The sequence below is a fragment of the Hemiscyllium ocellatum genome, chromosome 1, assembly GCF_020745735.1.
Source record: "Hemiscyllium ocellatum isolate sHemOce1 chromosome 1, sHemOce1.pat.X.cur, whole genome shotgun sequence".
Lineage (NCBI taxonomy): Eukaryota > Metazoa > Chordata > Chondrichthyes > Orectolobiformes > Hemiscylliidae > Hemiscyllium > Hemiscyllium ocellatum.
Window position 1 is genome coordinate 15,747,286 of NC_083401.1, and position 14,058 is coordinate 15,761,343.

The 14,058-nt window shown below is 40.8% G+C and overlaps 1 protein-coding gene across 1 annotated transcript in view; it reads right to left on the reverse strand.

Annotated features, from left to right (window-relative positions):
- Positions 1 to 14,058, reverse strand: part of npm1b (nucleophosmin 1b) — a 116,853-nt gene that overhangs the window by 73,509 nt on the left and 29,286 nt on the right. The window contains exons 5-6 of the mRNA XM_060828174.1: positions 3,800 to 3,918; positions 631 to 761 (exon numbers count right to left, since the gene is read on the reverse strand). Coding sequence (XP_060684157.1) covers positions 631 to 761; positions 3,800 to 3,918 — 250 coding nt within the window. The remainder of the gene's footprint in view (positions 1 to 630; positions 762 to 3,799; positions 3,919 to 14,058) is intronic.

Here is a 14,058-nt window from a genome sequence, read left to right on the forward strand (position 1 = left end):
TGCCAATTTTTAAAAAATACTTTATTATGACATCATAATTAAATCACACCCTCATTCCTTGCAACTTCCAGGCATCATATAACTGTAAGGTTTGTAGACACATTACACAACTACAGTCATAGAAATAGTAGACATAAGAAACTACTTCCAAGCTATAACGGGATCTCGGGGGTCAGAAGGAATTGTAAATTGCTTATCTTTTTCACCTATATGAAGTTAGATGAACCACTGCATTTGATTCAAGCCTATGATTTAGCCCTGAGCATCTAACATTCTAAATATAAACAATACTCCACTTTGTATTGGTTATGAAGGCTGGTCAGACTCCTTCAAATGTTCGATACTCACACCAGCTGTCAATTTCCAAACCAGTGAACGTTCAATTAGATTCCAGCTCATGACACTTCTCTGCATATATTATTACATCTGTAAAACTATTCAAAACATCTGATCAGCTTCTGTGCATTCATTGTACTGTTATTGAATGCTACCCGTGTTCACGCATGAAATAATATATTGGCCAGACTACATGACTATACACAGAAGAACTTTCCTCTTGTAATGTACTTGTATCTCCAGAACCATAAATGTAATTAATTCAATGTCTCTGAAAAAAATGGGGAAACTTACTCATCTTCATCGTCATCATCATCATCATCTTCATCTTCATCATCAGCATCGTCATCTTCATCGTCATCTTCATTTTCAACTTTATCATTCATCACCTTATCTTTTACTGACTTTTCTAGTTTTAGCTTTTTCTATAAACAGAAAATATGATCAGAGCTGGCAACAGTACCGAAGAATGATGAACCTGTTAACTGGAAGATGCCTAAACCCATAGTACTGAAGAGTTTGGTAGGTTTAATTAGAGTCGTCAGCAGCCTCAGGAACAATTAATTGTATAATAGATTATATCTGAACACAAACACGGTGCAGGCTGGGGATCTATTCTCTCAAAAAGACCGCAAAGTGACCTGTTAGAGTTATGAAGAGACTGGACAGATAGTCAGAAAACTTGCAAGGAGTCAAACTCAGTGTAGGAAAACGCAGATAGTTGTTGAAGCAAGCGAAATAGATAATCTATAAAGATAGATCCACAAGGAAGAAAGGAATAGAAGGAATTACTCAAGATTAAAAATAGTAATGTAGGAGACAACAGCTTGCAAAATCGAGCATCTTTCAGACATTACAATGACCCAAGATGCTGCAGCAGCATTATAAAGCAAAGTTTTACACTTTGCTATAGATTTTAGGATGGGTGATCAAAAAGTTGATCAAACAAACATCTTAGGAAGAATATATTGGCCATGCAGTGTCCAGTATAGGTTTACAACAACGATATCTGGACTTCAGGATTTACAATAGAAGGGGAGATGATACAAATTAAGCTTGCTTTCTCTAGAATTTAGAAGGCTAAGGATTGATCTGATTAAAGTCTTCATTATATTAATAGGAAAAGACACGGTAGATAAAGTATTTTGACAGTTGGAGACTCCAGAATTCAGGAGTATAGCCTGAGAATTAGGGCCAGACCATACAGGAGATATGCTTGGAAGCACTTCTACATGCAAAGGGTGGTAGAAGTATGGCCCTCTCTTCCATAATGGCAGTTAATGCTGGATCAGTTATTAGTTTTAGATTGGAAATAGATAATACCTTTGTTTAACAAAACACTAAGGAATATAAAGTTAGGTCATAGATCACCCACGGTCTTACTGAATAGTGGAAAGTGAGGACTGCAGATGCTGGAGATCAGAATTGAGAGAGCGTGTTGCTGGAAAAACACAGCAGGTCAGACAGCATCTAAGGAGCAGGAGAATCGATGTGCCGGGCAAGAGCCCTTCATCAGGAAGGGCATAACCCCTGATGAAGGGGTCTTGCCCGAAACGTCGATTCTCCTGCTCCTCGATGCTGTCTGACCTGCTGTGTTTTTCCAGCAACACACACAACTCTGATCTCAATCATCTGCAGACCTCACTGTCTCCTTCATGAGACTGATTGGCCTATTCCTGTTCCTATGTTCCTAAAGCTAAAGATTTAAAGAAAACTTAAAAGGAGGAAAGAGAAGAGGAGGCAACTAGGTTTTAAGAGGGAATTCTGGAGGTCAAGACCTAAGCAGCTGACAGCATGGGCATCAATGACAGATGGATTAAAATCAGTGTATTCGATAGAACACAAGAATGTAAGAGAAAGGAGTAGGAGTAGGTCACTCAGCCTGTCAAACCACCATTCAATATACCCCAGAACTTAACTCCTCTCATGCTATCTCTGCATAGTTCTCAACTCTCTGCTACTTCCAAAATCTATTCACTACTTCTTTAAATATGATAAGTGATCTAGTGTCCACAATTCTCTGGTGCAGAGAATTCCACACATTCACTCTGGGAGAAATTTTTACACATGTCAATTTTAAATCAGTGACCCCTTATTCCATAGCTCTGCCCCCGTGTTTGAGGTTACCCAATTATTGGAGACATCTCAATATTTATCCTGTCAAAACCCCTCCAAATCTTCTATTTTCCTTTCAGACATTCGTGGGATGAGGGTGTGGCTGGCTAGACCAACACATTGTCCAGAGACAGTTAAGAGTCAACCACATTGCTGAGGGTACGGAGTCACATATAGGCCAGACCAGGTAAGGCTGGCAGTCTCCTCCCTTACAAGACATTAATCATTAATAAACTTGATGGGCTTTTTCTGACAATCGGCAATGGATTTGTGGTGATCAGTAGACACTGCAGTTTTTTTTATATTTAAAAAAAAAAAATTGGTCTCCAGAACATTACCTGGGTTTCTGGATTAATAGTCTAGCGATTATACCACTAGGTCATTGCCTTCCCTGGTCTTTTCCTGAACCAGGAATTGAACTAAAGGTGGAATTTGGTCTTAATTTTTTTCCTCCTTATCTATGCCTTCTGTTATTAATGTAGTCATCATGGTATGGTGACTTAAACACTTTTCACCACAGCACAGTGGCTCAGTGGTTATCACTGCTACCTCACAGCACCAGGGACCCAGGTTCGATTCCAGCCTCAGGTGATTCTGTGGAGTTTGCACATTCTCCCAGCGTCTGCATGGACTTCCGTTGGGTACTCCAATTTCCTCCCAAAGGTTAGGTGGATTGGCCAAGTTAAATTGCCCACAATGCTCAGGGATGTGCAGGCTAGGTGGATTAGCTAAAGTAAATAAAGTGCATGGGTCTGGGTGGGATGCTCTTTAGAGGGTCAGTGTGGACCAGTTGGGCTGAATGGCCCGTTTCCACACTGCTGGGATTCTATGAAGTGATAGTAAATGACTAAGTGACAAGAACATTATCTGGGCCTTTGGATTAACAGCCCAGCAATGAAACCATTAGGTCATCACCTCCCCAGTTCTTGATAAATCAACCTCTTCATCAGAGTCAAGGTAGCAAACCTCTGGATAAATAATTGTAGCAAAATTTATTAAAGGTTTGAAAAGGAATGAAACTTACCAAAAAAGAGCCCTTTCCAAAGCACTGATGCAATTCATCCTACAGCTTTCTTTAGTACTACATTATTCAGGGAAATTGCATTTTTATAAATGGAGATACATGAACAATCCTGGAATTAAAGTGAAGCTCAATACCTCTGTTTATCCCTTACAGGAAGTGGCCCCTCAAAACACTACACCACCACACCAGGGTTCACGTGTGATACAACTGTGCTTATACACACTGAAGTTCAGATCTTTCACCCACAGGTTTAAAATAATCAATCCAGCATTGCATCATTGAGTGCGGTTCCCCACAAATATTAAGTTTTCCTCTGCTCCATACCTTAACAGGGTGCTGTGCGCTGGGGGACATTGCAAGTTTAAGTTCCTTCTTCACAGGAGATTTCAGCTGGTGATTCTCTTCAGATTCAGATTCTGATTCAGAGTCAGAGTCAGATACACCTGTAAATATTTCAGAAAGTACTTGTTAAGTACTCCAAAAAGTATTGAGCAATACTAAAATTCTAAAGCTATCTAAACTATATTGAAATCATGTTGCAAGGGTGATACATCAACTGTGAGGTTAGCTACTGAGGGTTGGTTAGAGGGATGGTTTGTGGTGTAGAGGGATGGCAACATGAAGAATTCAGTTTCTCCATAGGCTGAGGCTACCACGAAGGATTCTCCTTCTCAACATTTCTCCCCCCATCCCCACCTGAGGTATAATAACCCACACATTAAAGCGCCACCAGTTGTCTGATTGGAGAGCAGCCGCACAGTCCTGGTGAGACTATGGTGACTTTGACTTTACCTTTTACTTACACACAGGGTTCAGAATAAAACAAACCAAGATATTTCATAGATCGGTCATACAATATTAGACATAAACACTGAAGTTAAATATAGAGAGCAGGAAGGCAATGAAACAAAGATTAGAATTTAGCAAGAAAAATAGGCATTGCCTAATCGAAGAGCTGTTAACCCACATACCAATATATATCTGTATAGGCATACCCATATAACAAAAGATCTAATAATATTATTCAGGGGTCTGGGATTTATTTGGAGTTTTACCCATTATTCTAACAATCAACACCCACAAATGAAAAGCCAAGTAAGACCCAACGGAACATTCCAGCTGCCAAATTTCACTTTCATAACAGGCAACTGCACTTCATGGTCTTATTTTGTACGAACAAACAGACTATTTGGAGGTACAAGACAAACTCAAAGTTTTGTTTGTAAAAACAGCATCTGTGCAACAAACCTCTATTTTTAACCTATCAGAAGTTTCCTCCTCTCATCATCCAAAACCTTAACTAAAAAGCACTGCTTTCCCAGGTCAACAATTTGCAACTCTTCGATACAGTCGCTGCAGTGCATTTCCAGGACTCCCGAGTTTTCAGAAACACAAGCAGAATCTCAGTACCGCTGTCCTGATCCAGTTTGGCTCAAAAGTAGGATCTACACATCACCTAACCACCAACTTGAGATTTACCAACTCTCTAATGCAAAAAAAAACTATCTGTCTCTTACATCATAATGATGAATTTTATACCTGTAGAAGTGCTCGGTTTGATTGAAATCTGTAGGCTGGGATGAAAGGTTCTTTTGAACTGAACATATATGCCAACTCGCATCTCTTGAGGCCTTGGTTAAGAACCTGCCACAACAATGTTTGTTTTTTTTTGAAAAAAAAGCAAGAAAAGTCAGTGTTCATAGCCTGCTGCAAGATTTTTGCTTAAACTTCACTGAAGGGAGCGGAGAGCTTCCCTGGCTGGGTCTGCATTTCATGTCTACTCCTAGTTGCCTTGTCCTTTTTCCTTTCCCTTCTCATCGAAGGTCACATCCAAGCAAAAAAAAAAGCAATTGGTTTTCATCTCCTCCAAATTTATTATACAGTATTTGACACTCAACATGCTTGCCCAGAGGGCAAACAAAAGGCAGACAGAGTGACCACTTTGTTGAATACCTTCCACAAAATTCAATCCCCTAGCACAAGCAAGCTGCTGGTCGTCATTTTTATTCTCCACCTTGCTTGCATGCTGACCTCTCTACTTCTTGCCCATCCAGGACTATCCAGCAAACTCTAGGAACAGCACCTTATTTTTCAGTTTGGTAACCCAAAGCATTCTGGACTCAACATTAACTTCAACAGCTTTAGATCACAACCTCTGCCATCATCGCGCTTTGAGTACTGCTTTGTTTTTTGTTATTTGGATGCCTCAGTTTTGTAGTTTCTTTTCTTCCTTCACTTTTCATGCTGCCAACCATGGCTCATTTGGACACCCGTTTCTTTACGACCTCCACTAACACGCTGCTGATTGCATATAAAATCTTCCATCATTTAATCTTCATTTTCCTGAAGGAAGGCTTATGCCCGAAACGTCAAATCTCCTGTTCCCTGGATGCTGCCTGACCTGCTGCGCTTTTTCAGCAACACATTTTCAGCCATCATTTAATCTACCCTGCCTTCCACCCAACACCTGCTATGAAAGATAATCACATCACGGGATGTTAACTCTCGTCTTTTGTTTACAGGATTTAGGTGTCACTGGTTCAGCCAGTATAGTTTGCCCAAGGAAGTAGTGGTGAACCACCTTCATGAACCACTGTGGTTGTGTAGTGTCTACGCCTGAGTAGGTTATGTAGGTCAGGGTGGAGGAAGAGAGACATTAACAGATCTGTTAAGAAAGAGATTCCAAGATCTGTTATCCTCTCCGCACGTTTTTCCTGTCTGAGTATTTCCAATATTTTACATTTTAGTTCAGATTTCCAGCATCCATGGCATTTTGATTTTACACTTACAGCCTGAATCAGCTTCAGAAAGAATAAAGAAACTACTGTATTATTTGTGCAATCATTTATTTGCAAATATTTGACATTTTAGTACTCCAACATCAGTACAGTCATTAATTCAGTGCTCAATTAGTGTTTTTAATTGCAAGGAGCATTAAAAGAAGACATTAGAAAGGAACCCATCCATTTGCCTCAGCAGCTGACTTAGCAGATTCTGGGGTATTGTTCTTCAATTTCAACGAACACACACTTGAAGCTGGTCAAATTACTCAAAAGGCTCTTTCTGCTGCAATTTGAGCAACAACCCAACGATTGAGGACAATCCTGAATGACGATCGACAAAACAAATTCAACTCCAGCATGAAGTCCCAGTGTCCTTCTATGGCTGTCAACTGTGCTTATGGTTGGGTGCACCAAAATCCGTACTTTTCTGAAGCTTGCAGATAAATCCCACTGATGGCTCAAAATCCTTTTCCCAAAGCAACTTATCTTCTCCCAGAGTCTTTCACGACCTGAAAGATGCTGAACAACATCAACTTTCTCCAGTGTGCATGTGACACCATCGTAATGTGTGCATTTTGAAGTGCTTCAGGCTGGTGCAAGGCTCCCCAGAAATGGTGCTAGGTATGGCAGATGCACTGGGTTCACCGGTCCTTCGAAATGTGTTTGCATCACATCGAGACCAATCTGTGGTCAAAAAATAAAGTCCATAAATTACCCAGGCATTTGTTATTTCATTAATATTCAGGCAGACTTAAAAGTACATGGGCTTCAGTTGTACACAGTTTCATAAGCAGACATGGAGCAATACACTCCAATAAATTTTCACAACCACGCACATGCACATACTTACCAAGATTATTCCTGACACCATCAGTATTTGAGGGAACACTTCTCTCCAGGGTCTCAGCTGTATGAGGTTTTCTTTGTGAACCGTAGTCTTAAAGTGAAGGTTCCTGCTCCTACAACGCCTCTTTGAGCCTAAAGGTTGAATGAGAAGACTTTCACCCTAAAACAGCCTGGGCTGGAATCCTAAACTTGATCTGGGGTAACATATTTACATGTTAATTCACTCCTTCAGATGAGCCGATTAGTCTGTTTATTAAAACTGAGTCGAAGACAGTCAAAAGGAAGTAGATTAAGTTCACATCCGTTTAATAGGGGTCAGTGTAAACATTATTCAATGTTTCATAACTGCGCAAGTTTCAAAAATGCTTAACTTATACACCAATGTTACACAGTCAAAATAAGACTTCCAAAAGACAGTTCAGTCTTATAAGAGCTAGAAGTAGGCAGTTCAGCCCTCGAGCGAGCTCTACCACTTAGTACTGTCATGGCCAATCTCATCTCAGTTTCAACTTCATTTTCCTACCTGCTTCCCATAACCACTACTAACTAAAAAAAAATCTAACTAACTATCTCCTCAAATTTATTCAATATTCCAACATCCACTATATTCTGGGTAGTGAAGTCCATGATCATTTGAGAGAAGAGATTTCTCTATCTCTGTTTTAAGTCTGCTACCCTTCATCTCTCATTCTAGGTCGCCCCAAGTGGAAATATTCTCTCTACGTCTAATTTGTCAATCCCCTTTCAATTTGAATTCCTCTCAGTCTAAAATCCAGAAGAAAATAACTACGAGATATGGAAGTTTCCGATCCCATTCAGGAGGTTTGAACCTAACCTTCAAAAGAGATGGTGGTTTGGGAATAGTCAGGATGATTCCACAATGATCAGCACCATCAGTGAGCCCTCAGGTGCTGATGCGGTCTACGTCCAAATCAGCAGGATCTGGACAATAGCCAGCCATGGCATAGGGTGGAATTTAATTTCATTTTAAGAAAGAAAACCTAGAATTCAGAATCTATTGATGACCATCAAATCAGTGCTAATTGTCAGAAAAATTCATCTGGTTCCCTAATGTCCTTCAGGGAAGTAAATCTGCCATCTTCACCTGGTCTGGCCTACGTGTGACTCCAGACACACAGCAATGTGAATGGTTCTTAACTGCCCTCTAGGCAAATCGGGATGGGCAATAAATACCGATCTAGCAGTGACAACTGCATCCTGTGAATGAATTAAAAGAAAACAAAGTCTAACCACCGCCCTTTGACATTACCATCACTGAATACCTTATCAATATCCTGGGGGATACCACTGACCAGAAACTGAACTGGACCAGCTGTATAAAAGCTAAAAATCACAACACCAGGTTATAATTCAACAAGTCTATTTGGAAGTACAAGCTTTCGGAGTGTTGTGCCTTCCAAATGAACCTGTTGGACTATAACCCTGTTGTTATGAAGATGTAGAGGTACTGTATCTTTATGAGAGTTGAAAAGCCAGCAAGGACTGCTAGACACAGCACAAAGTAACAATGTTACACTTAGACGAAACCAATAGTACAGCTGTGTTGCCATGGGACACAAACAAAATCAAATTTAGCTAGTTTAAATTATGCCCCAAAATACTAAAATCCTATCAAATTTGAATTTAGTATTTTTAAAATATTAAAACCAATGAAACAATCTGATGCTTTGAGGTATAAAACCGGACATTCTGAACAGCTAAGAGAACTGCCAAAAGACCAACACATGTAGGCTGTTAGCTCAAGAACTCAGAGGTATCTGTCCATAGAAGATGTTTGCAAGGCAGAACATCGAAAGTGACCAAGGGAGAATCTACATAAAAACGAGATTCAGCAAAGCCTACTGGTTTTGAAATGTATTTTTTTTTGGAAATCTTAAATCGGGATTTGTTTTGTCAAAAGATGACTAGCATTGCAGAGCGGGAGGTAAACGATAGGTTTAAGAGAGAGGAGTTGTAAGTAGTGGTATTAATATTCTTTTCTGGATTTAGTAAAGATGCTAATTTTCACTTTATAAATTTGAGAGGCAAAGAACTATACCAGAGGTCACTATTTAGAGTCAGAGTACAGCATGGAAATAGACCCTTCAGTCCAACCTGTCCATGCTGACCTGATATCCCAACCCAATCTAGTCTCACCTTTCAGCACTCAGCCCATATCCCTCCAAACCCTTCCTATTCATATACCTATCCAAATGACTTTTAAAATGTTGCACCACTTCCTCTGGCAGCTCATTCCATACACATACCACCCTGTGTGAAAAAATTGCACCTTGGGTTCTTTATATATCTTTCCCCTCTCACTTTAAACCCATGCCCTCTAGTTCTAGACTCCCCCACTCCAGGGGGAACACTTTGCCTATTTATCCTATCCATGCCCCTCATAACTTAGTAAAACTCTATAAGGTCACCCCTCAGCCTCCGACGCTCCAGGGAAAACAGCCCCAGCCTGTTCAGCCTCTCCCCATAGCGCAAATCCTCCAACCCTGGCAACATCCTTGTAAAGATTTTGTGAACCTTTTCATGTTTCACAGCATCTTTCCGATAGGAAGGAGACCAGAAATGCACACAAGATTCCAACAGTGACCTAACCAGCCGCAACATGACCTCCAACTTCTGTACACAATACTCTGACCAATAAAAGAAAGCATACCAAACGCCTTCTTCACTATCCTAACTACCTGCAACTCCACTTTCAAGGAGCTATGAACCTGCAAGGTCTCTTTGTTCAGCAACACTCCCTAGGACTTTGTCACTAAGCGTATAAGTCCTGCTAAGATTTGCTTTACCAAAATGCAGCACCTCGCATTTATTAGAATTAAGCTCCATCTGCCACTTCTCAGCCAATTGGCCCATCTGGCCAAGATCCTGTTGTAATCTGAGGTAACCCTCTTCGCTGTCCACTACACCTCCAATTTTGGTGTCATCTGCAAACTTACTAACTGTACCTCGTATGCTCACATCCAAATCATTTATGTAAATAATAACAAGTAGAGGACCCAGCACTGATCCTTGTGGCACTCCACTGGTCACAGGCCTCCAGTCTGAAAAACAACCCTCCACCACCACCCTCTATCTTCTACCTTTGAGCCAGTTCTGTATCCAAATGGCTAGTTCTCCCTGTATTCCATGAGATCTAACCTTGCTAATCAGTCTCCCATGGGGAGCCTTGTCAAATGCCTTACTGAAGTCCATATAGATCACATCTACCGCTCTGCCCTCATCAATCCAATTTGTTGCTTCCTCCAAAAACTCAATCAAGTTTGAGAGACATGATTTCCTATGCACAAAGCCATGTTGAGTTTCCTTATTCTGTCCTTGCCTTTCCGAATACACCCTCAGGATTCCCTCCAACAACTTGCCCATCACCGACGTCAGGCTCACTGGTTTATAGTTCCCTGGCTTGTCCTTACTGCCCTTCTTAAACAGTGGCACCACGTTTGCCAACCTCCAGTCTTCCAGCACCTCACCTGAGACTATCGATGATACAAATATCTCAGCAAGAGGCCCAGCAATCACTTCTCTAGCTTCCCAGAGTTCTTGGGTACACCTGACCAGGTCCTGGGGATTTATTCACCGTTATGCGTTTCAAGACATCCAGCACTCCCTCCTCTGTAATCTGGACATTTTGCAAGATGTCACCATCTATTTCCCTACAGTCTATATCTTCCATATCATTTTCCACAGTAAATACTGATGCAAAATATTCATTTAGTATCTCCCCCATTTTCTGTGGCTCCACACAAAGGCCGCCTTGCTGATCTTTGAGGGGCCCTATTCTCTCCCTAGTTACCCTTTTGTCCTTAAATGTATTTGTAAAGACCCTCTGGATTCTCCTTAATTCTATTTGCCAAAGCTATCTCATGTCCCCGTTTTGCCCTCCTGATTTCCCTCTTAAGTATACTCCTACTTCCTTATACTCTAAGGATTCACTCGATCTATCCTGTCGATACCTGACATATGCTTCCTTCTTTATAATTAACCAAACCCTCAATTACTTTAGTCATCCAGCATTCCCTATACCTACCAGCCTTCCCTTCACCCTGACAGGAATATACTTCCTCTGGATTCTTGTTATCTCATTTCTGAACGCTTCCCACTTTCCAGCCGTCCCTTTACCTGCGAACATCTGTCTCCAAATCAGCTTTCGAAAGTTCTTGCCTAATATCGTCAAAATTAGCCTTTCTCCAATTTAGAACTTCAACTTTTAGATCTGGTCTATATTTTATCATCACTATTTTTAAATCTAATAGAATTATGGTCACTGGCCCCAAAGTGCTCCCCCACTGACACCTCAGTCACCTGCCCTGCCTTATTTCCTAAGAGTAGATCAAGTTTTGCACCGTCTCTAGTAGGTACATCCACATACTGAATCAGAAAATTCTTATACACTCTTAAATTCCTCTCCGTCTAAACCCTTAGCAATCCCAGTTTATGTTTAGAAAGTTAAAATCCCCTACCATAACCGCTCGATTATTGTTACAGATAGCTGAGATCTCCTTACAAGTTTGCTTCTCAATTTCCCTCTGACTATTATGGGGTCTATAATACCATCCCAATAAAATGATTATCCCTTTCTTATTTCTCAGTTCCACCCTAATAACATCCCTGGATATATTTCCAGGAATATCCTCCCTCAGCACAGCTGTAATGCTACCCCTTATCAAGAATGCCACTCCCTCTCCTGCCTTGCCTCCCTTGCTATCCTTCCTATAGCATTGGCATCCTGGAACATTAAGCTGCCAGTCCTGCCCATCCTTGAGCCATGTTTCTGTACGGGGTGAATCTTTTCTGTGTTGCTGGTTTAAATTAGCCGAGAGATTCACCACATGTTGTAACACTTTTGATTTTTAAAATTTTGTCCACCTCAGTCCAACAGCAGCACTTCCACTTTGTAGCCGTATAAATACATAGTGGTTACCTACTCATCCCCTTCATAGTTCAGAGGCGACAACTGCTACTGCGAAAATACTAACTCACCTCCTGACTCCCTAAAGACTGCCCGCCATCTACAAGACACAAGAAAGAATTGTGATGGAATACTCCCCACTTACCTGGATGAATACAACTCCAACACCACTCAAGCAGCTTGACACTATCCAGGACAAAGCAGCCCACTTGCTTGATACCACAGCCACTTCCTCCACCACCACTCAATAGCAGCAGTGATATCCAATTATAAGATGTATGGCAGAAAGTCTCCAAAGATCCTTAGACAGCACCTTCCAAACCCATAACCATGTCAATCTAGAAGGACTAAAGCAGCAAATACAACAAATGGCACCACCACCACCAAGCATCAAGCCACTCACCGTCCTGACTTGGAAATATATCACTGTTCCTTCAGGTGTTGCTGGGGCAAAATCCTGGAATTTCCTGCAGCAATTCAAAGCGGCAGCTCACCACCTCTTTCTCAGGAACAACTAGGGATTGGCATTAATGCTGGTCAAGCCAACTATGCCCACATCAGTGAATAGAAAGTAGATTCATCAAAAGGAAAAATAAATGGTAAATAAATTCAGAGGTCCCCAGACGATAAAGAAGTCGAAATTAAAATAAAACAAAATTAAAGAATGGCACGTGGAAAATACAAGAGAGAATCAAGAGGATCACAAAGTGCAGAGAGGTGGTGAAAAACCATATTCGGGAAGAGTCAGTCTTTCCTGGACTCAGAGGGGATGTCAGATAACTGGAGAAATGCAGACATTATGCCATTGTTCAAAGAAGTTTGAACATACAAGCCCAACAATTACAGACCTGTCAGTTTGCAATGGACAGAAACTTGCTAAACATTTAATGGTGAGTAAGCTTCTAGAAACAAACAAATAATTCAGGATAGAAATAGAAGCCACACAAAAAAAGATTGGTTGATTAGCTTGAAGCAGCATTTACTTCTAAAAAGAGGTAATCAATGTTTGACTGACAAGAAATAACAGAAAAGATCAACGAGCATAATTCAGTTGATGTTCAATACAGTGCCACACAGACTTGAGAAAAAAGTTTAGTTATTAAATAAACAGGGACAGTAGCAACAGATGCAAAACTGGTTGAGATTTAGGAAACAGTACTGGTCAGTGGATATTTTACAGACTGGATCAAGGTTTGGAAAAGAATTCCCTTAGACTTAGCACTGGATCTCTTGCTGTCTGATGTACGTTATTGATTTAGATCTTGGCATCTAGGGGAAAGTTTCAGAGTTTGTGGATGGGTCAAAACTTGGTGTCATTGTCAACTATAAAGAGAACAGTGTAGAACTCCAAAAAAGTGAGCAGACAGGTAGCAAATGAAAATCAAATGAAAAGTGAGAAGTGTTACATTTTGCTGGAAAGAACATGAACAGCCTATATAAAGCAGGGGGTAGTTCGCTGAAGAGAACACGTGGAATAGAGGATGTAGATCAATACAGATCACTGAAGGTGGTTGCGAGAGCGCAAGGGGATGCTGCTGAATTTGTAAAAGACACTGGTTAGATTTCAGCTGTAATTCTGAGTAACTCTGGGTGCCGCACTACAGAAAGAACGTGAATGCATTGGAGAGAGCAAACAGGAGACTTGAAAAAGTGGTTTGAGGAATGAGAATCATCAATTAAGAGGATCGATTGGAAAGGCTAGAAATGTTCTCCTCAAAGGAGATAGGGTTCATTTTAAAATTGACAGGTCTGGATAGATTAGATAGGGAGAAATCTTCCCCTTATAAAAGAATCAAGAAAGAAAGAGCACAGATTTAAAGCAACTGCGGTGTGAGAAAAAGAAACTTTGCATGAGTGGTTCAGATCTGGAATGCACTGCCTAGAAGGATGCTGGATGCAGAATCAGTTCAGGCACTCAGCTGGATATATAAGCTCCTTTATAACCAAGGCATTTCTTTGCTTAAAGAATTCAAAGCATAGGGGTGAAGCGCCTCCGTGTTGATCAGCCCATGGGAAGCCTGTCATAC